This window comes from Bubalus kerabau, chromosome 4, assembly GCF_029407905.1.
Source record: "Bubalus kerabau isolate K-KA32 ecotype Philippines breed swamp buffalo chromosome 4, PCC_UOA_SB_1v2, whole genome shotgun sequence".
NCBI lineage: Eukaryota > Metazoa > Chordata > Mammalia > Artiodactyla > Bovidae > Bubalus > Bubalus kerabau.
In genome coordinates, this window is record NC_073627.1 from 90,522,600 (window position 1) to 90,548,934 (window position 26,335).

The following is a 26,335-nucleotide window of genomic DNA, read 5'->3' on the forward strand; positions in this document are numbered from 1 at the left end:
ATGCAGACACTTCTAGGTTAAACATTTGAAAATCAGTAGCTGAATTTTTAAGTCTAAATTCAGTCTCCAAAACTCTTTATTCTAATATGTATGTCTTATATCAAATGCCTGAACAGTTTCACAAAACTTGTTTCTATAAGTTAATTCTGTAAGTTTAAGTGACACTAACACCTCAAAAAAATTTTTTTAAGGAAATCACATAATCAACACACTACAGCAATATCAACAGTATTACATTTTAAAGTGATACTGAAATTTATAACTGTCAGTTGCTGCCTTTATTTTCATATTATAAATTAAATGGTTTGATTCATTAATATGGATGTCTTTATGAGGACAATTAAGATTTCTCATATATGGATCTGCCTGACTTCTCTGAAGTAAAACCTTATTCCAAAAATTGTGCATGACAAAAAGTAATGGCACTGCTTCTTTTCACCAAGAAGTATTCCAGTATCTCTTCTATTTACAGCTGGAGCATACCTGTATTTTCAGTGTTTATCCCACCATACCGGTGGCATGAAGAGGCCACACTTAAACCTTTACAGCCCTTGGCACCTTACTGTGCAGTGAGAATGTGGCGGTAGATTTCCCAAACACTTCATGGCAGAAAAGGTTCTCAGGCCCTCCTCTCTTCCATATAGCTGATTCTTTGCAACAAGGGAAAAAGGAAGCAAGTCCACCTCTCATGGCAAGTAACATGTGGTTTCAAATCAGACACACAGAGATAAGAGAAGGAGATATATAAGAAGTAAAGATGCAGTCTGACACCTTTCTGATTATCAAAACATAAAAAGGTCAGAAAGTAAGCATTTTCCACTCAACTATTAAATCTATTAGTGTAGACTCACAGTTTGAATGTTTATTCCACAAACACTTGTTTGGAATAAAATTTTCTGTTCAATTAACAGCGTGTTTTTGTTGGTAAGGGGTAATATTAATATATCCTGTAGTATGAATTTAAGAAAACTTATGTCTTTACATGCTAAAGTTATAATTAACTCAATTTATGAATAGATCAATTCCACAAACTGTATAAGGGAGCAAACACTGTCTCTTCTAACCAAATGTTAGTGTGTAACAATTCCTATAGTAATAGAAACCTTTTTTTTTTTCCAAATTTACTTACCAGCTTTATATGCTATAGCATTAGAAGCAGGCACAGACTTCTTATAACACAGAAACACACTGGAACCCCACTGTAAAATATAAATTAGGTTTTAAAAAGACAAAAGAGTGAGTGAAAATCAATTGATTTTGTCAAATGTCTTCTAAAGATTTTGATTATTTCTTCAGGGAAGTCTATTTAAAACATGTTTATCAAACAGACTGTATAGTATACAATATAACAAAGCATGAAACTGAAAACACTAAAAAAAAAAGGAGTAATAAAAAAACATTGCCACAAAAATTAAACTGATGTGAGGTTTGTTTCAAAAAGTTTAAAACTCTGTCATCATACAGAGGCTGCCTCTCTTTGAAAGAAATAGCACAAAATGGAGTGGATGCTGAGCCCAAACTAGGGAAGACAGGGGCCACTAGATGCTATCAAGTCATTATCTCCAGAGTCAAACTGGTCTTGACTAAACAGCCTTGGGTGCATCAGTCAGCTCTGACTATATCATTTAGGCTTTCAGTTTGATTAAAATATTTTTCAAAATAAACATAACTCAACATAAACACAACTCAGAACAAACATAACTTTAGGGTCATAAAAAACTATAAATTCAATGCATATGTTGTATTTTTCTTTTTCACTAAGACCCTTTTAAAATAAGCATGAAGACTACAATATCTAAGATAATTAAATAAACATAAGCAGTATCTCAACCCAGTCTCCCTGAAGTTGTCCTTGAAGACAACACTGAAACCCAAAAGCTAGTAAAATCTGTACATTAGTGTGATGTATTAGCACATACCAAAAAAAAAAAAAATCCCTTACTTTAAATATCTATTTTCTGGATGAAATTATTCTAAAACATCAGATCGCTAAGGATTTTTTAAGTTACAATGAACCATGAAAATTAGAAGGCTAAATTTTTTTTTTTAAAGTCATGAAAATATAAAGAGTAAATAATAAGCCAAATGATAAAGAGGAATCCAAAAAATTTTTCTTAATTGTCATATGAAATTTCGGAAATGAAACTTTATTCTTACCATTCCACAATTTAAGTTTTTATCAACTTTGCAGAAAGTATGGGGAGGGGTTTCTCCCTTACTGGTTACAATAACACAGATGTCAGTTACAGCCAAAGAATTCTGGGGCCGAATTAAAGGAGCCCTTCGATAAGTGATAAAGATTCTTTGTGAAGTAGTTGAACTATTGTTGACATTGGCACAGCGACCATAGGGTGTGGCTTGGATCACTTCACATCCTGGAATAAGCCTTTCTTTCCCATCATATAAAACTCTGTATGAAAGGGAAGAAAAAAAATTGACATGTAAACTTAAGTCAGGTTAACACTGATAAAAAAATACATTTTTCTTTTTGGTCTCCCCTGTTGTTTCCCAAAACTTAATTACAAACAAAAACAAATTATTACTTTGGGAATTATAAATCTCTTAACTACTATGTTTTAACAGTTAGAACACAATTTCAAAAGTGTAAATAGGATCAAACAATTTGTTTGTTTTTTTATTGTTTATTATAAGAAACATGAAACAAAAGAGAGGCGCTACTCCAACCATCCTCAGGTCAATTCTTAGAAGTTTTATCTAATATTCAGATGTTTTCAAAAACTTACTTTCATAATTCTCCTCAAAATTTTCCCTTTAAAAATTCCTCGACTGAAACTATAAAACACTGTTTAAAGAAATTACAGATGAGCTAATAAATAAAAAGGGCTTTCCCTGATGGCTCAGCAGTACAGAGCCTGTAATGCAGGAAACGCAGGTTCAATCCCTGGGTTGGGATGAGCCCCGGAGTAAGAAATGGCAACCCACTCTAGTACACCTGGGAAATACCAGGGACAGAGAAGCCTAGCAGGCTACAGTCCATGGGTTCACAAAGAATCGGACATGACTCAGCGATAATCAACAACAATAATAAATAAAACATCATCTCATGGTCATGGATTAAGATGACTTAGTATTGGTTAGATATCAACTTTCTGCAAACAGATCTAAAGGGTCAACATAATTATGATCTAAATCCTAGCTGCTGCTGCCTGCTTTTGTTAAATAAGTTCAGGGCTTCACAAACCCTCATCACATAACCTAACTAGCTCCTTAAAAATATACTTTCACTATAGCTTTTTGTTCTTTTATGTTTAATAAACTTACCTGATAAGTACAAACAAATGAAATCACATTTTAGGCTCTAATGCCTTTATTTCAATATTTTTATGAAAGGAAATAATCTAATGACTCAGTTCAATGCAGAGAAATTCAGTAAGGATGGACAGAGGTACATATCTTACTACACTTGATCTTGAAGTTAACAAATAATAACAGAACCATCAAGGATTTTAAAATTTCTATTCCTGTGCACCTTAAATAAATTTTATTCCCTTCACTACAGCAAAAGAAAGTCACCATACCCAATGTCAGTAAGGGGTGGTTTCTCTCTCCCTCTCTTGTAACAGAGAAACAGTTCTGGACTTTTCAGACTTCCGTAGTTCAAGTTTGCCTGGAGACCTGATGGAGTGGCTTCAACACAGGTGTAACCTTCAGGTACTGTTTCCCCAGCTGATTTGTTAATAACTGCAATGTCTGTAATTGGAGCTTTAGGTCCAGTTGACTTAGTATCTAAACGATTTATTTCTTGATCCAGAAGAGTAGATGTATCAGTGAGACCGGCCACAACAAAGTAGTCCACCACTCTTGGCCCTTTGTTTTCTATCATGGCTGCTACTAGGTTTCCTGGAAGAGAGAGAGAGAAAGAGGAAAAAAAATACATCAATTAAATGAAATGGCTTACCCTAACTCACTAAATTAAAATACTCCTTACCCATGTCAACAGACAACAGATCCTGGAGCAGAGATGTGAATGGAAGAAGGCGACATATAGTTCCAGGCTTGTCTGGGTATCTCTGTCTGGCTGAGCACTCAGAAGAGCGGAACCCCCCGGATACTCATAAGTGAAATGTTTCCTGCAGATGCCTGCTTCTGCTCCCTAAAAGCCAGTAGGGACACCCAGCGCCTAGATTCCTACTGCCACTATAGAAGAGGAGTAAGGGCGAAAACATGCGTACTGTCTTTTTAGGGAGAACTTAGGAAAGGAGAGGAAACAGGCTGCTGTGAAGAGGCTGCTCCTCCACATCTCAGTATTAAAGGGACGATCTGAGAGCACTCAAAAGAGGAAATAATAATCACCAGGCTGCAGCAGGTAATCACTAAGAACAAATAAGTTCGGAATAACCTAATTTCTTTTCTTTGCTATTTTAATAAACTTTTCAATTTCAAAAAAAAAATAAATAAATAAAATAAAATACTCCTGAGTTAACATTAATCAGCACACTTCCCAGTTGGATTTACAGTCAAACTGTAGTCACTCTGTAGAAGAAGCTTGTTATATAGCATTTAATCAGTTTTTACCTCCTACAAAGTAGAAGTTTACAGCACAAATTCATTTGTAAGACAACTATGATTCTATCATATGCCTAAGGCCCTGTTAAGGATAATCAAACTATCGGAAGTAGGCCATGGTGCTTTCCTTTCAGCAAAATGCATACACACACACACATGAACAAAATGCATGCACACACAAATGAACAAAATGCACACAAACACACACGAACAAAATGCATACCATTTTAAAAAATTATTCTAAGTTACAGAATTCTTAGAGCAAAACTTTACATTTAAACAAATGAACTGAGTTCATCATGAATTATTCAAGGTCTAACAAAAAAATAAAGATACTAGTAATAAATATAACTGGGCTTCCCTGGTGGCTCTGTGGTAAAGAACCCGCCTGCAACCCAAGAGACACGGGTTCAATCCCTGCATGGGGAAGACTCCCTGGAAAAGTGAACAGCAACCCACTCCAGTGTTTTTGCCTGGAAAATCTCATGGATAGAGGAGCCATGAGGTCATAAAGAGTTGAACAGGACTTAGCAACTAAACAACAGCAACAAAAAGCAATAAAAATAATTAAACCAGTTTCTTAATCCAATCAGGAATATGCCCCTATAGGTAAAAAACTGAGTAAACACTGGGTAAACTAAGACTGTTTAAGTGTCAAAACTAAGTATGTTTAGGGGTCAATACTAACATGTTTCAGTTCAGTTCAGTCGCTCAGTCGTGTCCAACTCTTTGCGACCCCATGAATCGCAGCACACCAGGCCTCCCTGTCCATTACCAACTCCCGGAGTTCCCTCAGACTCACGTCCATCGAGTCAGTGATGCCATCCAGCCATCTCATCCTCTGTCCTCCCCTTCTCCTCCTGCCCCTAATCCCTCCCAGCATCAGGGTCTTTTCCAATGAGTCAACTCTTTGCATGAGGTTGCCAAAGTATTGGAGTTTCAGCCTCAGCATCAGTCCTTCCAATCAACACTCAGGACTGATCTCCTTTAGGATGGACTGGTTGGATCTCCTTGCAGTCCAAGGGACTCTCAAGAGTCTTCTCCAAAACCACAGTTCAAAAGCATCAATTCTTCAGCACTCAGCTTTCTTCACAGTCCAACTCTCACATCCATACCACTGGAAAAACCATAGCCTTGACTAGATGGACCTTTGTTGGCAAAGTAATGTATCTGCTTTTCAATATGCTATCTAGGTTGGTCATAACTTTCCTTCCAAGGAGTAAGCGTCTTTTAATTTCATGGCTGCAATCAACATCTGCAGTGATTTTGGAGCCCAAAAAAATAAAGTCTGACACTGTTTCCCCATCTATTTGCCATGAAGTGATGGGATCAGGTGCCATGATCTTAGTTTTCTGAATGTTGAGCTTTAAGCCAACTTCTTCACTCTCCTCTTTCACTTTCATCAAGAAGCTTTTTAGTTCCTCTTCACTTTATGCCATAAGGGTGGTGTCATCTGCACATCTGAGGTTATTAGGGGTCATTAACTATTTCATATATAAATACCAGAGACAGCATAAAAAAAATAACCAAAGAAGACAAATTTATATAAAATACATATTAAAAGACACTTAGGTAATACATGGTAGAAATCTAGAGAATATGAATGCTGAGTCAAGATTTCTATTATCTTTAAACTCAGCAACACTAAAAATAAAGTATCTGAGATCTTAAATATTTCTATGGATTTCATGTGCTTCTTAAAAACACTTTGTTAAGGTATAATTTACATACCATAAAATGTACATATTTAAAGTGTACAATTTGCTAAGTTTTCACAAATGTATACACCCATGAAACCATATCACAATCAAGATAGAGAATACATTCATCAACATCCAAAATACTCCTGTACCCCTTAATCACCCCTCCCTCCCCAGGCAATGAGTGACCTGCTTTGTGTCATTATAGATTAGTTTCTACAATCAATATACATCAAACCACACAGTGTATTCTTTTTTGGTCTGGCTTCTTTCACACATTTATGTAATTATTCTAAGATTCGTCCACGTTACTGTTTATATCAATAGTTCATTCCTTTTTATTGCTGAGCAGTATTCCTCTGGCAGGCTACAGTCTGTGGGGTCAAAAAAGAGTCGGACACGACTTAGCAACTAAAACAATTAACAACAATTCCATGTCTGAATATACCACAAGATGTTTATCCATTTACCTACATTAATAAACATATGGGCTATTTTCAGCTTGGAGCTATTATTTATATAAAGAAAGCTAACATGAAAATCCATGTACAAGCCTAACAGACATATGCTTTCCTTTATCCTAGTCAAATTATAAGATGGAATGAATGGATCACCTGGGAGGTATATGCAATTCTATAAAAGTCCCAAATCGTTTTCTAGAATGACTATATCATTTTACATTCCTATCATCAGTATTTGAGAGTTCCAGTCATTCCACATCCTTTCCAACAGTCTAGAAGGTCAGTCTTTTTAATTTAGACTACATTCTATTATGCCTGTAGTGATACTTAGCTATAGATGTAATTTGCATCTTTCTAATAACTGGTGATGTTGACCACCTTTTCATGTGCTTATTCTCCATCTATATATTACCCTTTTCATGTATTATTGGATTCTACTTGCTAAAATTTTGTTTGAAATTTTACATTTGTTAATGAGGGATACCAGTCTATAGTTCTTTTTCTTCCCCCTTAAACTGTCTTTAACTGATTTTGATATCAAGGTAATGTGATAGTACTGATGTTGAAGCTGAAACTCCAATAATTTGGCCACCTGATGCAAAGAGCTGACTCATTTGAAAAGAGCCTGATGCTGGGAAATTTTAGGGCAGGGGGAGAAGGGGACAACAGAGGATGAGGTGGTTGGATGGCATCACCGACTCAATGGACATGAGTTTGGGTAAACTCCAGCAGTTGGTGATGGACAGGGAGGCCTGGTGAGCTGAAGTCCATGGGGTCGCAAAGAGCCGGACACGACTGAGCGACTGAACTGAACTGAATGTGATAGTCTCACAGAATGACTTGGGAAAACTTTCTCCTTCAGTTTTCAAGAATTTGTATAGAATTGTTAATTTTTTCCATCATCCAGGTCTAGAGTTTACTTTGAGAGTATACTGTAAACTATAAATTCATTTCTTTTAACATGTAGGACAATTTGGGTTACCTATTTCTTCTTGAGTAAACTTTCATAGTTTATAGTTTCATAGTTTGTACCAGTTTTAGTCCATTTAGGCTGCTATACCAGAATATCATAGATTGGGTGACTTATAAACAACAAAAAATTTATTTCTTGAAGATGGGAAATTCAAGATCACTGGCAGATTCAGTGTCTAGTAATGGCTGGCTTCCTAGGTCACCAAAGGCTGTCTTTTCACTGTAAGCTCTCAGGGTGGAAAGGAGCAAAGGGTCTTCCCGGAGTCTCTTTGAGAAAGACACTAAAACCACTGATGAGGGTTGCATCTACATGACCAAAACACGTTCCAAAGCCCTACTTCCATATACCATCACATTGGGGGTTACATTTTAACATAATAATCGGGGGGGACTTCCCAGTGGTCCAGTGGTTAAGAATTTGCCTTTCAATGCAGGGGTCGCAGGTTCAATTCCTCATCTGGGAACTAAGATCCCACAAGCTGCAGGATAGCAGAGCAACAAAACTGTCAGGCTGCAAGCAAGACCCAATGCAGCCAAAAATTAAAATAAATAAATAATAAATGAAGAATTGGGAGAGGGCATATGGCCAGGAATTTGTCCATTTCATCTAAGTTGTGTAATTTACTTGTACAAAGTTTTTCATAATATCCCCTTATTCTTTTAATATCTGTAGAATATGTAGTGATGCCACATTTCTCATTTTTGACAGTCATATTTCTCATTTATGATATCAATCAAGTCTGTGCCTTCTTTTTATTCTGGTCAGTCTGGCTAGAAAATTGTCAATTTTATTTCTTCTCTAAGAACCAGCTTTCAGTTTCACTGGTTTTTCTCTTTCTTGCTTGTCTATTTCATTGATTTCTATTTTGAACTTCATAACTTTCTTTCCTCTGTTTATGTAGACTTTAATTTGCTCTATTTCTAGTTTCTTAAGGTCAGAGCTGAGGTCACTGAGATTTCTTTTCTAATGTATGAATTCAGAGCTAAAATGTTCCTCTTCCAATATCGTCTTTGTGGCATCTCACGAACTCAGTTATGTCTTCTTCTTATTCAGTTCAACATATTTTAAAATTTCTCTTTCTTATTTTCTTTGACCAATGGGCTACATACAGTATGCTTTTCAGTTTCCAAATTTTGTACCTGGAAATTTTCCAAGAATCTTTCGGTTACTGATTTCTAACTTAAATATACTATGCTTGGAGGATATACTACATATGACTTACAGTCTTTTATTTTATTGAGATTAGTTTTACAGCTAAGAATATAGTCTCTTTGATAAATACAATATACATTTTAGTGGAATGTATGTTCTATTTTTGCTGGAGAGAGGCCAAGAAGGTTATTAGTGTTATTCAAATCTATATATCCTTGCTAATTTTCTGCCTACTTGTTTAATTATTAACACAGTGTTACTGAAATCTGACTATAATTATACATTTATTGATGTCTCTCCTTTTAGTTCTATCAGTTTTTGCTTCATGTAATTTAAAGCTCTGCAGACATAACTATCTAGAATTACTATGTCCTTTTGATGAACTGACCCCTTTATCATTATGAAATTATATGCTTTATCTCTGGTAAAAATTAGTCTCTATTAACAAAAACTTATGAAAAGTATTAAAATATTTATTAAAACTTAGATATAGTTAAATTAGACTTCATTTTCCAACTATAGCCAAGATACCCTTTCAGAATCAATTTCATTTCACCTTACTATTTAGAATGGCATACATTTTAATACATAAATATTCTTAATATCAACAAAATATTCTGTTCAGTTCAGTTCAGTCGCTCAGTCATATCGAACTCTTTGCGACCCCATGAATTGCAGCACGCCAGGCCTCCCTGTCCATCACCAACTCCTGGAGTTTACTCAAACTCATGTCCATTGAGTCAGTGATGCCATCCAGCCATCTCATCCTCTGTCCTCCCCTACTCTTCCTGCCCCCAGTCCCTCCCAGCACCAGGGTATTTTCCAATGAGTCAACTCTTCGCATGAGGTGGCCAAAGTATTGGAGTTTCAGCTTTAGCATCAGTCCTTCCAATGAACACCCAGGACTGATCTCCTTTAGGATGGACTGGTTAGATTTACAAGGCTAAATATAGTTTACAAAATTCCTGTCACTGAAATAAAAAGATTTTTTAAATGTTCAAAAATATCTATATTCCCTGGTCTTCCAAACCATAGAGAATGAAAAATGAACATTGTTTAAACCACAATGAAACTAAAGTATTATCAAAGTTATCTGCTACAATTAAGGCCTTAATGATTCCATATAAAAAGTATTATCAACATCAGTTATGCTGGCTGAATCATGGAATTACAAAATCAAAAAAGTAACTCATTTCAGATAAAGTCTGCTTCTTTTTAAGAAAACAAAGCAATATAATTCCCCACTGTTGCACCTGCAACTGACAGTTTTGTAAGGAAGAAGAGATATAAAGAAAGGCTGAAAACAGAAATGCTTTAAAGGAGTCATGGAAGATATGAGCTGCCAGAACTAGAGAGAGAACACAGGCAGCCACTGCTGGTCAAAGTCATCCAACTACTGCCAAACGGACTTGGTAAACCAGAACTTCCTTCTTGTCTTTTCAAGAGAAAACAGAAATAATTCAGATTCCGCCCCCCATCACCACACGCCTCCAATATTTCAGGGCAGAGCTCTTGTGACCAAACCATGTGTCATCTACCTCCCATGCCAAGTGTGAGTGCCTGGGCTGTACAGAGCCCAGATAGTTCCTTTCCAACTTTACCCTGACTGCACAGAGTTGAGAACTGGTATAATACAAATTTTTATTTAAATCACCAAGTTTTAATGTCAGCCACTATACTATAAATAAATATAGTGTTTATACTATACTATTTGTATAGTATAAATACTATACAAATAAAATGCAGGCTATATTCCCTCTAAAGATTAAATATCTATAAAAGAACAATTTCTAAATTTCATTTTAAATTCTGACCTGGTTAGATACCCAACTTCTTCATGAAATTTATGTGAGCCAGTGAACCTAACTGTATATCAAACTGATAATGTAATCACATAGAAGAGAATGAAAAAGGAAAACTAATCCAAGTAAATTTTGGACAATTTAACATGAAGAACTGAAAATAAATCTTAACCTTTACTTAGAAGGCTTGTTTTTTTAATACTGGTATATTTGTAGCAATTCTGAAATTATTCAATATGTACTCTACGATTGCATAATTGTTGGAAGCCAGTGTTTTTGCTATGAGAAAAGGGAGATATAACTAAGGGATGGGATAAGAAAAGTAAGAATCTCTATTGAGAATGGAACTAAGAGGTATCAGTACAAAGTCACAATTTTAAAATATATATACACTGAAGCAGAAATCTTTTATTAATGTAAAAATTAGTCAAATTAAAATAAAATTTGGATTTCAATTAACAACAATGTAACAATAGTGATGTCTTAGTTTTGAAAAATGTACAGTGGTAATATAATATGTCAGCCATAGAGTACTATGTACTCTGTATATAGTACTATGTACTCTGTACTCTGTACTCCAGTACTCTTGCCTGGAAAATCCCATGGACGGAGGAGCCTGGTGCACTGCAGTCCATGGGTCGCTAAGAGTCGGACATGACTGAGCGACTTCACTTTCACTTTTCACTTTCATGACTGGAGAAGGAAATGGCAACCCACTCCAGTGTTCTTGCCTGGAGAATCCCAGGGACGGGGGAGCCTGGTGGGCTGCTGTCTATGGGGTCGCACAGAGTCGGACACGACTGAAACGACTTAGCAGCAGCAGCAGCAGAAGAAGCCATAGAAAAATACAGGAACCCTCTGTGCTATTTTTTCAAGCTTTCTGTAAACCTAAAATAATTCAAAAATAAAAATGTTTCAATACATGTGTGTGAACACTTATTGATTACAAAAAAATGGTAACAGTCCAAATGTCCATTAACTGATAAAGAGATAAATAAAATGTAGTATATTCATACAGTGAACTATTGTTCAGCAATAAAAAGAAATTAAGTACTAATACATGCCACAACATGGATGAACCCTGAAAACATGCTAAGTGGAAGAAGTCAGTCACAAAAGACCGATAGTTAGATTCCACTTATATGATGCAGCACAGGCAAACCGATAGAAAAAGTGGTTGGCTGCTCGGCCTGAGGGTGAGGGGAAATAGGGAATGACTGATAATGGGTAGGGGGTTTCTTTGAGGGAATAAAAATGTTCTAAAATTGTTTGTGGTGATAGTTGAGCAATCTGTGACTACACTAAAAATCAGTAAATTATATATTTTAAACCAATGAACTGTGTGGTGTATAAATTACAGCTCAATAAAACTATAAAATACGTATGTGTGAGTCAGTGTATCTCCTCCTTCTCTCTGCTATTAAAAAAAACAAATGCAGAAGCTGTGTCACTCCACCAGCAACAAACAAGCCCAGCACCTAAATCTTTGTTTCTTTAAGACATTTCTAGTCAAGAGATACTAGAGCTCCTTGGGGAAATGGCCAATTCCAAGGTAGGAATTGTTATTTAAAAAAAAAAAAAAAATTAAAAAAAATTGTATTAAAAAAAAACATAACACAGGATATACCTAGAACATTTTATACAATGGAGGGAAAAGAGCACTGCTCAAAGACTAATGGGGGTTCTATCAAAAGGGGACTGAAACTGCTTGAAGAGTCTCCCATTGGCCAATCAGGGAACAAATTTAGCATCAAAACAAGTGACAGTAATGGACTAATAAAACACTGACTTTTTTTAGGCCCTGAGTCCACACTGCTGATATTATAAAATAAATGAATAAAAGTGAAACAAGCAAAGGAAGACTCTTCTTCAAAACAGAATACAACGTAATAAACACATAAGAAATGATTAAAAGCCATTTTACAAGCATCACAGTATTCAGATTCAAGTAAGAATCACCAAATGGATGCTAAAACGATTGGATAAAAAAGTGGTCAAGATGGCAGAATAGAAAGACCTTGAGTTTACCTCCTCCCAAGTGAAGTTAAAGTGAAAGTTGCAGAGTCATGTCTGACTCTTTAGGACCCCATGGATATACAGTCCATGGATTTCTCCACGCCAGAATACTGGCGTGGGTAGCTGTTCCCTTCTCCAAGGGATCTTGCCAACCCAGGGATCGAACCCTGGTTTCCTGCATTGCAGGAGTATTCTTTACCAGCTGAATCACCAAGGGAGCCCACCTCCTCCCAAGGGCACACCAAAATTACAACTATTTACAGAGTAACATTGGTAAGACCTGAAAACTAGCAGAAAAGATGTTCTACAACTGAAAATACAAAGTAACAATGAAACAAATAAGAGGGGTAGAGACAGGATATAGTAGAGAACCACACCTCCAGGTGGGAACCACAAACAGGATAATTACAAATGCAGAAGTAACTCCCCAGGGTGCCCCACATCAGGCTCCCTAGCCCAGAGACTGTAACCAGGAAGACGAGCTCCTACAATGTTTGGCTGTGAGGGCCAGTGGGGCTTACTTTCAGGAAAGTCAAAGGACTCAACTCTTAAAAGGGTACACTCAAAATCTCATACACTGAGAACCAGAGCACAAGCAGTAATTTGAAAGAAACCTGGGTTAGACCCACCTGCTAATCTTGGAGAATCTCTGGAACAGCAGGAGGCAACTGGAGCTTACCCTGTGGACACAGATACTGGCAGCAACCATTTTGGGAGCTCATACACCATGAACACTGGGGCTGGCAAATGTCATTTTGGAATCTTCTAACATTATTATTAGCACTGGGACCTGTCCCAGCTCACCAGTCTGTCAGTGCCGGTACTGGGACACCTCAAGCCGTGCAGCTACCCAGGCCCTACCAACCTGTGGCCCAGCCGGCTTAAGACACCCACCCCATCTGCCTCAGGACCCAGCTACTTTCACCAAGGGCTCAAGACCCAGTATTATTACAAGAAATGCTAAAGAGACTTCTCTTATGTGGAAAATAAAAGGTTACAACTAGAAAAATAAATGTTACAGAAGGAAAAATCTCATTGATAAAGGCAAATATAAAGGTAGCAAATCAACTACTTACAAAGCTAGTAGGAAGGTTAAAAGACCAATGTAGTAAAATCATCTACATCTGCAGTAAGTTGTTAAGGCATACAGAAAACAAAAAAATATATGATGTCAAAAAGAAGAAATTAAAATATAGCAATCAAAAATCTATGATAATGTAGGAAAAGCAGTTCTAAGAAGGAAGCTTACAGAGACACAAACCTACCTCAGAAAACAAGAAAAATCTCAAGTAAATAACCTAAACTCATAGCTAAAGGGATCAGGGGAAAAAAAAGAAAAATAAATAAAGGAATGAGAAAAAGAAGAGCAATCAAACCCAAAGTTAGTAGAAGAAAAGAAATTATAAAGATCAGAGAAGAAATGAAATAGAGGCTATAAAAAAAAAATAGAAAAGATCAGTGAAACTAAGAACTGATTCTTTGAAAAGATAACCAGAACTGATAAACATTTAGCCAGACACATCATGAAAAAAAAAGGGCCCAAATAATATTGAAAATGAAAGGAAGACGTTAAAACCCACACCACAGAAATACAAATTATCATGAGAGATTACTATGAACAATCATATGACAATAAAATGGACAACCTAGAAGATATGGACAAATTCACCTTCTCAAACTATTCCAAGGAATTGCAGAACAAGCACTTCCAAACTCGTTCTACGAGGCCAGAATCACCCCACACCAAAACCAGAAAGTATCACACACACACACAAATACAGGCCAGTCAATATCACTGTAAATACAGATGTAAAAATCCTCAACAAGATATTAGCAAACCAAATTCAACAATATATTAAATGGATCATACATCATAATCAAGTGGGATTTATTCCTGGGATGCAAGGATGGTTCAAGATATACAATCAACATAATATACCACATTAGCAAATCATACTCAATAGTGAAAAGCTGAAAGCATTTCCTCTAAGATCAGGAAAAAAACAAGGATATCCACCTCTTACCATTTTTATTAAACATAGTATTGAAAGTTCCAGGCATAGCAAATCAGAGAAACAGAAGGGGAATCCAATTTGGAAAGGAAGAAATAAAACTCAGTGCAGAAGACAGGATACTATACATAGAAAATCCTAAAGAGGGAATTCCCTGGTGGTCCAGTGGCTAGAACTCCACCCTTTCATGGCTGAGGACATGGGTTCAATAGTTTCCCTGGTTGGGGAACTAAGATCCCACAAGCCACACCGTGTGGCTAAAAGAGAAAAAAAAACAAAGGGGCGGGGCGGGGGGCGGGCACCTCCCTGGTTGCTCAGTGGTAAAGAATTCACCCGCCAGTGCAGGAGTCATGGGTTCAATCCCTGGTCCAGAGAGATCCCACATGCCATGGGACAACTAAACTCATTTGCCACAACTATTAAGCCTATGGTCTAGAATCCAGGAATGACAACTACTGAGCCCACATGCAGCAACTACTGAGGCCCAAGCACCCTAGAATCCTTGCTCTGCAACAAGAGAAGCCACTGCAATGAGAAGCCCACACACTGCAATGAAGACTAGCCCCCACTCTCCACAACTAGAGAAAAGCCCGCAAAGCAACAAAGACCTAGCACAGCCATATAAAAAAGCAATGAGAACTCATCAATGAATTTGGCAAAACTGCAGAATACAAAATGAATACACAGAAATTGTTGCATTTCTATACATTAACAAGTAACGATCAGAAAGAGAAATTAAGAACATATTTACAGTTGCATCAAAAACAAATATCTAGGAATAAATCCAGCTAAGGAAATGTAAGATCTCTATTTGGAAAACTGATGAAAGAAACTGAAGACAAAACAAACAGATGGAAAGATATACCATGCTCATGGACTAGATGAACTAATGTACTATCCAAGGCAATCTAGGGATTCATGCTAGTCTCTATCAAAATATCAATGGCAAATTTCACAGAACTAGAACAAGTAATTCTAAAATTTGTATGCAAACACAAAAAAATCCAAATAGCCAAAACAATCTTGAGAAAGGAGGACAAAGCTGAAGGTACCACGTGAGCTGATTTCAAACTACACTACAAAGCTACAGTGATGAAAACAGTATGGCACCGGCACAAACACAGATATATAGATCAATAAAATAGAATGAAGTGTGCCAAAACGAATCCATTTTTATGGGCAATTAATCAATGACAAAGGAGTCAAGAATATACAGTGGAGAAAACACAGCCTCTTCAATAAACGGCCGTAGGAAACTAGAAAGTTACATGCAAAAGAAACAAACTGAACTACTTTCTCACAGCATGCACAAAAATAAGTTCAAAATGCATTAAAGACTTAAATATAAAACCTGAAACCATAAAACTTCTAGAATAAAATATAGGCAGTACACTATTTAACAATAGTCTTGGTAATATTGTTTTAGATATATCTCCTCAGGCAAGGGAACAAAATAAACAATTGGGACTGCATCAAACTAAAACGCTTTTGCACAGGAAACAATCAAGAAGACAAAAAGACCAGCTACTTAATGAGAAACTGGTATGGAAAACAATATGGAGATTCCTCAAAAAATTAAAAATAAAACTATCATAACAACCCAGCAATTCTACTCCTGGGTATTTATTGGAAGAAAACAAAGCACTGATTCAAATAGATAGATACGAATTTCCCTGGTGGTCCAGTGGTTAAGAATTCTCCTGCCAATGCAGCAGACATGGGTTCAATCCTTGGTCTGGGAAAATTCCACACACCACAGGGCAACTGAGCCTGTGCACTGCAACCAAGACTCAAAACAGCCAAATACATAAATTTTAAAAAAGAATGGCAATAGGTATCACAGAGCAGCAAAACATATATCCTTAATGCATTTCAGTCTCATTCACAGTCTAGTTAATGATAGCTTATAAAAAATTCTATTAAGTTCATTTGACTACTAAATACACAGTGGAAATAATAACAAATTAAAAGAGAGGTAAACACACTATCAGATCAAAAAATTAAAGCTGTCAAGGAGTGAGAGAAATAGTTTATGAAACAGAAGATGACCTAAAGGCATAGTTAATTAGATCCCAAACTGTAAGAGTTCCACACACCTCAAATGTATCTACAGGGTATCAAAGTTTTACAAATGCTCTACAGCATTTATAATCCTGTTATCTACTTATAATGGAAAGGTTAACTTACATTCTTTTCTCACTTTTACCTATTTACTAAATACTAAGATCATATATACTAAAATTCCATATAATCCTTAAAAAAAGAAATCTAACTTCTATTTTGTTTCATTAGCCAACTTCCAAGCTAGTACCACCCACAGTTAATTGTAACAGTTCTGCATGTTTTTTGATCTGGTAGATAAACTCCCTCTTCACCTTTTTTTAAAACTTTTCCGTTTTAAAAACCTGACTGGCGTCTTTGGTGAGGATCACATAGTGGCTTCAGGGGTATCTTTAGGAGCCAGCACTACGGCAGAAAACATCCAAATAAAAATAAAAAACTACCAGCCTGCTCCTTTTAACAGCCGCTTCTCCAGCCAGAACTAGACCAGGAACTGCTGGCAGAACTGAACTTCCACAGCTATGAGAAGGCAATGCCTGCTAAAGGGGGTGATGTCCCCATGTGTGAATGATATCAGTGTGTGTGCAGTCCCTGCACCCTATATCCTGGCTATCAGCCTGGGACGATCGCCAGGCAGAAGGCACGTTTCCTGGGAAGATCTGAACTGGCTCCTCCTCACCTCTTCTGTCCTCCCACCTTCTCAGGGCAATGAAGGGGCACCTGGGGTGATCCCCACCCTGGGATCTTGAATCATGGCTTAACTAAGAATAAATACTCATTGGAAAAGGGGAAAAATTCCAGGTTTATTCATCCAAGCTTCTCAAGTTTTGGGAGGAAGAAAGTCGAGACCTTTGTTAGGAACAGGTCTAAAACTCAGATTTAAGGAAAACAAGCATCCTTACATTAAGTTCTCTAGTCAAGTGAGTATGGTATGGCTTTCCTTTTTATTCAGCTCTTTTTTTGTTCCTATTAAGCCTGTAAGTAAAGTCTCATGATTTTCTCCATCCATGTCCTCCAGATTGTTTGTTAAGATTATTCATAATTATTTTACAGCTTTGTGGCTAATGGGAAGGAGCTTTTATGTTTGCCAAACAATCACTGCTGGTATATTAACAACCTATGACTGAGTCTCAGTCCTTGTTCTAAATGAGGGGAATTAAAGCAATGAAAATACAAAAGGCCACATCTTTATGGCACTTACATTACAGTTGGGAAATATTCAGTAAACAAGTATAGACTTATAAATAATTTCAGAAAGCAAACATGCTATGAATAAAAAATAAAGCAAAATAGAGTAAGAAAATTATATTGAAGTGCTTATATGAAGTGCTTATGTTGAAGTGCTTTTTACAGTACAATCAAGGAGGATCTCTTTGAAGAAGTAAGGAAGTAAAACCTGAGCAGAGGTTGAAGTAACAGGAAAGAGTAAATCATATGATGATAGAAAACACTGCAAGGAAAAAGAAATAAAAAATAAAAGCCTGAGGGCAGGTCAATACCTTGATCTTTGAGGAACAGCAAGAAGGAGATGGCTCTGGAACTTAGGGAGTACTGAAAGAGGAGGTCAGTGAAAGGGGAAATTATACAGCACCTTTCAAGTTAGGGAAAGTCTTTAGATTTTACTCTAAGTGTGCTGGGAAGCGACCAGCAGCCTCCAGATGAGGGTGATGTGCTATTATTTATGTCTTTTAAAAAAATCACAGCAGCTGCTGTACACAGAGGGAGAAAAGAGCAGAAGCAGGGAAAGCAGTTAGAAGGTAACTTCAGCAGTCCAGAAAGAGATAATAATGACTTACATTACGGAAAGGAGTGATGAGAGATGACAGGATTTGAGATACAGTTTAAAGGTAAAACTGCTACTGATGAACTGGAGGTAAGAAGCAAAACAGAGACTAAGGACAACCAGTCTGTGGCCTAACTGAGTGGGTGAATGGTTGATGCCATATACTGAGAGTCTGAAAAAAGAGTAAGTTTGAGTAAATAAACCCAAATTCTGTATCAGACAAGTTAAGTTTCAGATGTCTACTAAAACATACAAAGAGAGAAGGCAGTTCAACACAGTGTGGAGTTTGATAAAAAATATCAAGGCTACAGTCAGCAGCGAACTGATGATACTAACAATCACAATATTAAGTAAGATATCAATACTGATGTAGAAAAGGTATAAAGCCTAAGCCTAGGGCATTCCAACTTTTGAGGTAAGGAAAGAGAAGCTAGAAAACACAAATGACTGAGAAGGAACTGCCATAAATCAGAAAAGAATCAGGATGATATGGCACCCAGAAAACCAAGTGAGATTATTCCGAAAACAGTGACTGATCAATCGTGTCAAATGTTGATGAGAGGCAGAGTAGCTTTAAGACTGAGAACACTGACTAAAGCGGGTTTAGCTGATGAAGACGGAGAAGAGTCAGCCTCAAGCAAGTTGGAGAGAAAATAAAAAGAAGAAAATAGAGACAATACGACCAAGTTTTTTCAACAAATTTTGCTATAAATGAAACAAAAAGGGGTGTGTACCTGTGACAGAGAGAGAGATCTGAGATGTTACAGCATGTTTATATGCTTGCAAATATGATTCAGAAGGAAAGAAGGGAGGGAAGGGAGAAGATAGAAGGAAATGCAAGGGAGACAAAAGGTAACAGCAGAAGCTAAATCCTTAAATAGGTGAGGAGACGCAGCACAGATGAAGGATGCAGTAGAGAGAGAAAAGTAAAGGAAGAAAAGAGATTAAGTACTCTGTTTAGTAATGAGAGCAGAAGCTTAAGTGACTACGTAACGCTGATGGCATTTGTGGCCGTAAGTTTAAAGAGGGACAGCACTGTTGTTTGTTTTCTCTAGCCACACTCTGCTGCTCAGGTTTAAGGGAACACAAGGTTTGCAAAGAACTGTGTTTTATCGGTGCTGAAGTTTTACCCTAATTACAGTGAGGGAAGCAAGAAACAAGAGATGGTAACTTGACCTCACAAAATAGTACAGAACATTAGTAGGCATTAACTTTTCTATTTTTTCAATGAATCAATGTAATTGGGTAAGGAAAGAAGTTACTGTATCAGGGGGATGAGGAACAGTGAAAAAGTGGTGTGAACAATGGCCTGGTGGTCTGGATAGAATCCAAGAAACATCAAAGTGAAGTCGTTCAGTCGTGTCCAACTCTGCGACCCCATGGACTGTAGTCTGCCAGGCTCCTTCGTCCATGGGATTTTCCAGGCAAGAATACTGGAATGGGTTGCCATTTCCTCCTCCAAAGAAATATCAAAACAGGGTATTAAAGTACAAGCTAGCAAAAGAGAAACAGAAGTCAGAATTAGATGCTGAAAATATTTTAAGTTATACACCATGATGATAAAGTCTAGGGCAATGGTTCTCTATTCTAACTATACACTGGAGTCTGCTGCTGCTGCTGCTAAGTCACTTCAGTCGTGTCCGACTCTGTGCGACCCCATAGACGGCAGCCCACCAGGCTCCTCCATGGGATTTTCCAGGCAAGAGTATTGGAGTGGGGTGCCATCGCTGGAGTCTGCTAGAATACTTAAAAAAAAAAAAAAAATCAGACCAAGGAAATAAGAATTTCTGAGGGTGGCACACTCCCATCAAAAAATTTTAAGATGCCCAGTTAACCATAATATACAGTCAGAACTGAGAACCAATAACCTTGGGTGTGATCATGGAAATGGGTAGTTGAGGCAAACTAGAAAAGAAACTTGCAATCTGCAGATTCAAGAACTTCAAATGAAGTCAGTCGTCTTCTATTATTCTCAAAATAAATAAAAGCATGAGCTATACTCTAAATATTTTACATGCATTACCTCATTTCATATTCCTAAAAACCCAACAAGGTGTAACTAGTATTATCCTCTTTTGATGAAGAAGAATGGAAGAGAATGAAATATACAAAATTAAAAGTCCTAGGTTGTACATGAAATAGTATAATACTATTTGAAGGTAAACTACTGAAAGCTAAAGATGCATGTAATAAATTTTAAGCCACCTACTTAAAAAAAACCAGGATGTATAGTTAATAAATCAATGTTGTGATAAATGAAATAGACTCAATCCAAAAAGAAACAAATAACAGGACATTAAAAACAGATAGCAAGATAATACATGCAAACCCAACCATATCAATAATTTCACTAAATCTAAGCAGTCTACACCAATACAAATGAAAACGTATGTCCATAACACTTGAAAGGATGCTCAACAATGCTAGTCATCAGAGAAATGCAAATCAAAACCAGAATGAGATATGACCTCACACCTGTCGGAATGGCTAGCTTCAAAAAGAACACAAATAACAAGTGCTGGTAAGGATGTGGAAAAAAGGGAATCGCACTATTGGTGGCAGTGTAAATTGGTGCCTCCACTGTGGAAAACAGTATGGCAGTTCCTCAAAAAACTAAAATAGAATTACCATATAACCCAGCAATTCCACTGCTGGGCAAATACTTGGGGGGAAAAAAGGAAAACCCTAATTTGAAAAGATATATGCACCCCAATGTTTTCAGCCGTTATTATTTTTGATAGCCAAGACATGGAAGCAACCTAAATGTCCATCAATGGATGATACATGTATACATACACAAAATGTAGTTAATACTCCTTAACTAGGTAAGAAGAATGAAGTTTCGCCATTTACAACAATGGGGACAGACTTCAGGATATTAGGTTTAGTGAAACAAGTTAGATAAAGACAAACTCTGTGTGGTATGATATGCGAAATCTAAACAATAAAACAAGCTAGTGAATGTAACAAAAAAGAAACAGACTCAGATGGAGAGAACAAACTAGCTGTGACCAACAGGAAGAGGGGAGGGACAAGACAGGGGTTGGGATTAAAAGGTACAAGCTGCTATGTATAAAATAAATATGCTACAAGGATATACTACACAGCCTAGGGAACATAGCCAGTATTTTATAACTATAAATGGAGGATAACTTTTAAAAATCATGAATCACTACACTGTACACCTGAAACTTAGACATCATCTATACCTCAATTTCAAAAAATACAAATAAATCTGAAAAAAAGCCCATATAAAAACTTGGATACAAATATTCATCGCAACACTACTCAAAATAGCCAAAATGTAGAAACAACCCAAATGTCCATCAAGTCATGATGTGGCATTTCCATGCAATGGAGTATTATTCAGCCATACAAGGAATGAAGTACTACTGATTCATGCTGTGACGTGGATTAATCTAGAAGGCATTATGCTAAATGAAAGAAGCCCAGACATGGAAGTCACACATTGTACTATTCCATTTACAATAAATATCCAGAACAAGCAAATCTACAGAGAAAGCAAGACTAGTGGTTGTCAGGAAGAGGAGGGAGGGGGAAAGGGAATGGGGAGTGACTGCTTAAAGGAAAAAAGGTTTCCTTTCAGAGTGATAAAAAACATTCTGGAACTAGACAGTGATAACAGTTGCATGTCACTGAGAATATAGTAAATGTCACTGCATTGTATTAATAGATTTTTAAGTTGTTAATATGATAAATTTTACATTATAGGAGTTATGACACAATTTTTAAATAATTTCTAAGAAAATATTGTTACTTATTTATTTACTTGTTTGGCCGCGTCAAGTCTTGGTTGTGGCACTCAGTATCCCTGCTCTTCCCTGTGGCATGCAGAATCTTTAGTTGTGGGGCCCAGGATCTTTTTTTTCACTTGTGGCACATGGGATCTAGTTCCCTGACCAGGGATTGAACCTGAGCCTTCTGTACTGGGAGCCTGGAGCCTTAGTCCCTGGATCACCAGGAAAGTCTCACCACAATTTTTTTTTTTTTTTTAAGGAAATACTGATATATATATAACAACATGAGCCTCAAAAATATTACCCTGTAATGAAGCCAGTCATAAGAAATCAAATACTATATGACTTTATTTATACAAAATGTTCAGAATAGGCAAAACTACAGAGACAAAAAAATAGATTAGTGGCTGCCTAGGGCTGGGGTGGGAGAGATGAGGGCTGGATAGTGATCATGAATGGACAAAGATTTCTTTCCAAAATGATGAAAACGCTCGAAATAAGATTATGCCAATGGCTGTAAAACTCTAAATATTCTAAGAACAACTGAATTGAACCTTTTAAATAGGTGAATTTTATGGTGTATAAGTTATATCTCAATAAAGCCTACTTTGAAAAGCAAATTATCAAGTGGTCTAAACACTCCTAAATAAAGGCAAAAATTATTAGACCAGATATAAAAATGTAAGACTCAACTCTAAGCTATCTACAGGAAATAGGCTTTAAATACAAAGACACAAATGCATTAAAAATACCATTTAAAAAATGACTGACTGGACAAAGGAGCAAAGACAATTCAAAGGAGAAAAGACAGCTTCAACAAGTACAAGTGGAAAAGTTAGATTTCCATATGCAACAAGACTGAGACCTTATACTTTCTATAAGAATAATTCGAAATGAATCACAGACCAAATATAAAATGCAATACTATAACACTTGTAGAAGAAAATACAGGCAGAAATCGCTATGTGATCTCTGGTTTGGCAATGAATTTTTAGATACAACACCAAAAGCACAATCCAAGAAAAACAGACAAGGTAGACTTTACTAAAAACCTGTGCTCAGCTAAAGACAAAAAGAATGAAAAGACAAGCCACAGAGTGAGATAAAATATTTGCAAAAGACATATCTGATAAAGAGCTAATATCCAAAATACAGCAAAAACACAGAGAACTAAACAATAAGAAAACAGACAATCCAATTAGGAAATGGGTGAAAGATCAGCACATACACATTATCAAAGAATATATACACATGGCAAATATGTATATGAAAAAATGCTCAACCTATTTAGTCACTAGAGAAATGCAAGCTGAAATAATGAGATGCAATAATATAGACCTATTAAAATGGGCTTCCCTGGTGGCTCAGACAGTAAAGAAACCGCCTGCAATGAAAGAGACCTGGGTTCAATCCCTGGGTTGGGAAGATCCCTAGGAGAAGGGAAAGGCTACCCATTAAAGTATTCTTGCCTGAATAATTCCATGGACAAAGGAGCCTGGCAGGCTACAGTCCATGGAGTCGCAAAGAGTCGGACATGACTAAGCGACTTTCACTTTGAGTTTCATTTAAATGGCTAACAATTTTTTAAAAATTGACAATACTGAATCCTGAAAAGGATGTCGAAGAGAAACTTCCAATCATTGCTCATGGGAAAGTAAAATGGAACAGCCACTCTGAAAGACAGTTTAACAGTTTCTTACAAAGCTAGACATAAGCTTACAATCCTTGCAAGCTCCTTGTAAAGAGTGTGATTGTACCAGCAATCACACTCCTAGGTACTTAAGCAACCGATTTGAAAACATACATCCATATAAAACCTACATATAATGTTGACAGCAGCTTTAGTCATAATCACCAAAAACTGGAAGCAAAGAAAAAGTCCTTCAATAGGTGAATAGATTAAAAAACAAATCAAACAAAAACATAATATATTCAGTGATAAATGAGCTATCAAGCCATAAAAAAACTTGGAGGAACCTTAAATGCATATTGCAAAGCAAAAGAAGCCAGTCCGAAAAGGCTGTTTTTTATATGATCCTTTTTACATGACATTCTGGAAAAGTCAAAACTACAGAAACAGTAAAGAGATCAGCGGTTTCCAGGGCTGTGGGGTTTTGGCAAAGAGGGTTGAAGAGTTGAAGTGTGGGATTCTCACAGATGTAAAACTATTCAATCTGATACTGTAATGGTAGATACTGACATTAAGCATTTGTCAAAATTCACACAACTTTAGAGCACAGAGAGTGAATTTTAATGTATGCAAAATTATTAAATCCAGTGAGGACGTCATGGGATACCCTGAAGGAATATGGAGTAGGTCATGAGAACATTAAAAATGTATCAAACAATTTCACTGAAGGGGTTAGGTTTGTGGGGTGTGGAGGGCAAGATGCTAGCCAAAGTAACTTTAGAAATGAGTACAGTCTTTAAAACTAAAAGCAACAGGAACTGCAAACAGGCACTCTAGCTGATAAAAACGGTTTCACACAGGGCTATGAGTTAACAGTTCTGATACTGTTATACATGTATACTGGTACTGAACAATTACATAAATGGATGACAGATGGTGGAAGCCACATTTTTTCACTAAGTAGAAATTTACAGAGAGACAAGGGGGGAAGTATCCATGTAATAATGGACTAAAGTTGGAGCTCACTATGAACTCATTTAGTTTAATATAAATACAGATTGTGACATATAGGTAGAGTCACAGACATAGGTATACAATAGGTTAATATACACAAGTGTATTTCCTTGCTCAATCAACTAAGAAGACCTAGAAGTAAGGACACCCCACTGCAATCGGCACACCTAGTACCTAGATCTTGATTTCTAACGCTATTTTCCAATAGAAGGAGCCAAGGCTTCTTGAAGAAATGATTATAGGATTGGAACAGGAAATACAGGTATCCCTTGCTTTTCAAAAGTTTGCTTTATGCCACTTCACTTTTACAAAAGACATATATAAGCACCTGGTTTTTGCTAATCCAAAGGAAATCTGAAAACACACACACACACACACACTTTTATGGAAAGAGGTGAAGAGCAAATAGGATGGCATTTGTTTTGCAGCAAGCAATTTTAAAGGCAGCAGGCCCCAAGCAGAGGAGGGAGAAAAGCCTGAACAAACTCCCTCCCCAGTAACTACACTCAGCATATCAGCATCAAGCTGACGTAGCTCTGAACTGTGTCTAAAAGCATCTGTGCTTCATCTAAATTTATTGTGCACAATCGTTAGCAAGATGTGTCCTAAGGTAATTGTTTGTTTTATACCGTACTGGTTTATGAAAGGTTTCATAGGAACACTCTACTTTCATAAAGCAGAGGAAACCTCTACACAGAATAAGTCTGCACAGACATAGAAAATAAACTTACGGTTACCAAAGGTGGCAGGGGGGTGGAGGGATACATTAGGAGTTTGGGAGTAGCATATATACACTGAATTCAAGTGAAATGAAGTGTTAGTCACTCAGTTGTGTCCGGTTCTTTGCAACCCCATGGACTGTAGCTCACCAGGGCTCCTCTGTCCATGGAATTCTTTAGGCAAGAATATTGGAGTGGGTAGCCATTCCCTTCTCCAGGGGCTATTCCTGACCCAGGGATCAAACACGAGTCTCCCACACTGCAGCAGATTCTTTACCATCTGAGCTACAAGGGAAGCCCCAATATATACACATTACTAATACAAAATAAAGGACTTTATATACAATATATAAAATAGATAACCAACAAGGATCTACTGTATAGCACAGGGAACTATAATCAATATTTTGTAAAAACCTATATAAGAAAAAAGAATCTGAAAAAGAATATATATATATGTATGTATACAGTGTATACACACATACACACTACTGAATCATTTTGCTCTACACCAAGAACTAATACAATACTACAAATCAATTATATTTCAGTTGAAAATTTTTGAGAAAAAATTTTAAAAAACAAAGTGGAAAAATAAATGAACCTGGAGCATTTTTTTAGCACCAGAATTAACAAACATGCAAACAGACAAGAGCAACAGCAAACCCACACTTAAGGGTGTGTGTCAAAGGAGCACAGCAGTCAACTAAAGTCACTAAGACAGCTC

General features: G+C 36.7%; 1 protein-coding gene and 1 pseudogene across 4 annotated transcripts in view; one reads left to right on the plus strand and one right to left on the minus strand.

The window, feature by feature from the left end:
* DENND4C (DENN domain containing 4C) overlaps window positions 1-26,335 on the minus strand; it is a 119,023-nt gene that overhangs the window by 81,901 nt on the left and 10,787 nt on the right. For 3 of the 4 annotated variants that reach the window (XM_055577952.1, XM_055577953.1, XM_055577955.1), the window contains exons 2-4: window positions 3,540-3,861; window positions 2,158-2,410; window positions 1,130-1,199 (exon numbers count right to left, since the gene is read on the minus strand). In XM_055577952.1, coding sequence (XP_055433927.1) covers window positions 1,130-1,199; window positions 2,158-2,410; window positions 3,540-3,844 — 628 coding nt within the window. In that variant the 5' untranslated portion in view covers window positions 3,845-3,861. Of the gene's footprint in view, window positions 1-1,129; window positions 1,200-2,157; window positions 2,411-3,539; window positions 3,862-26,335 lie in introns of those variants that run through there. The other variant, XM_055577954.1, reaches the window with a different exon arrangement.
* On the plus strand, window positions 16,983-17,367 carry LOC129650929 (cytochrome c oxidase subunit 6B1-like; annotated as a pseudogene).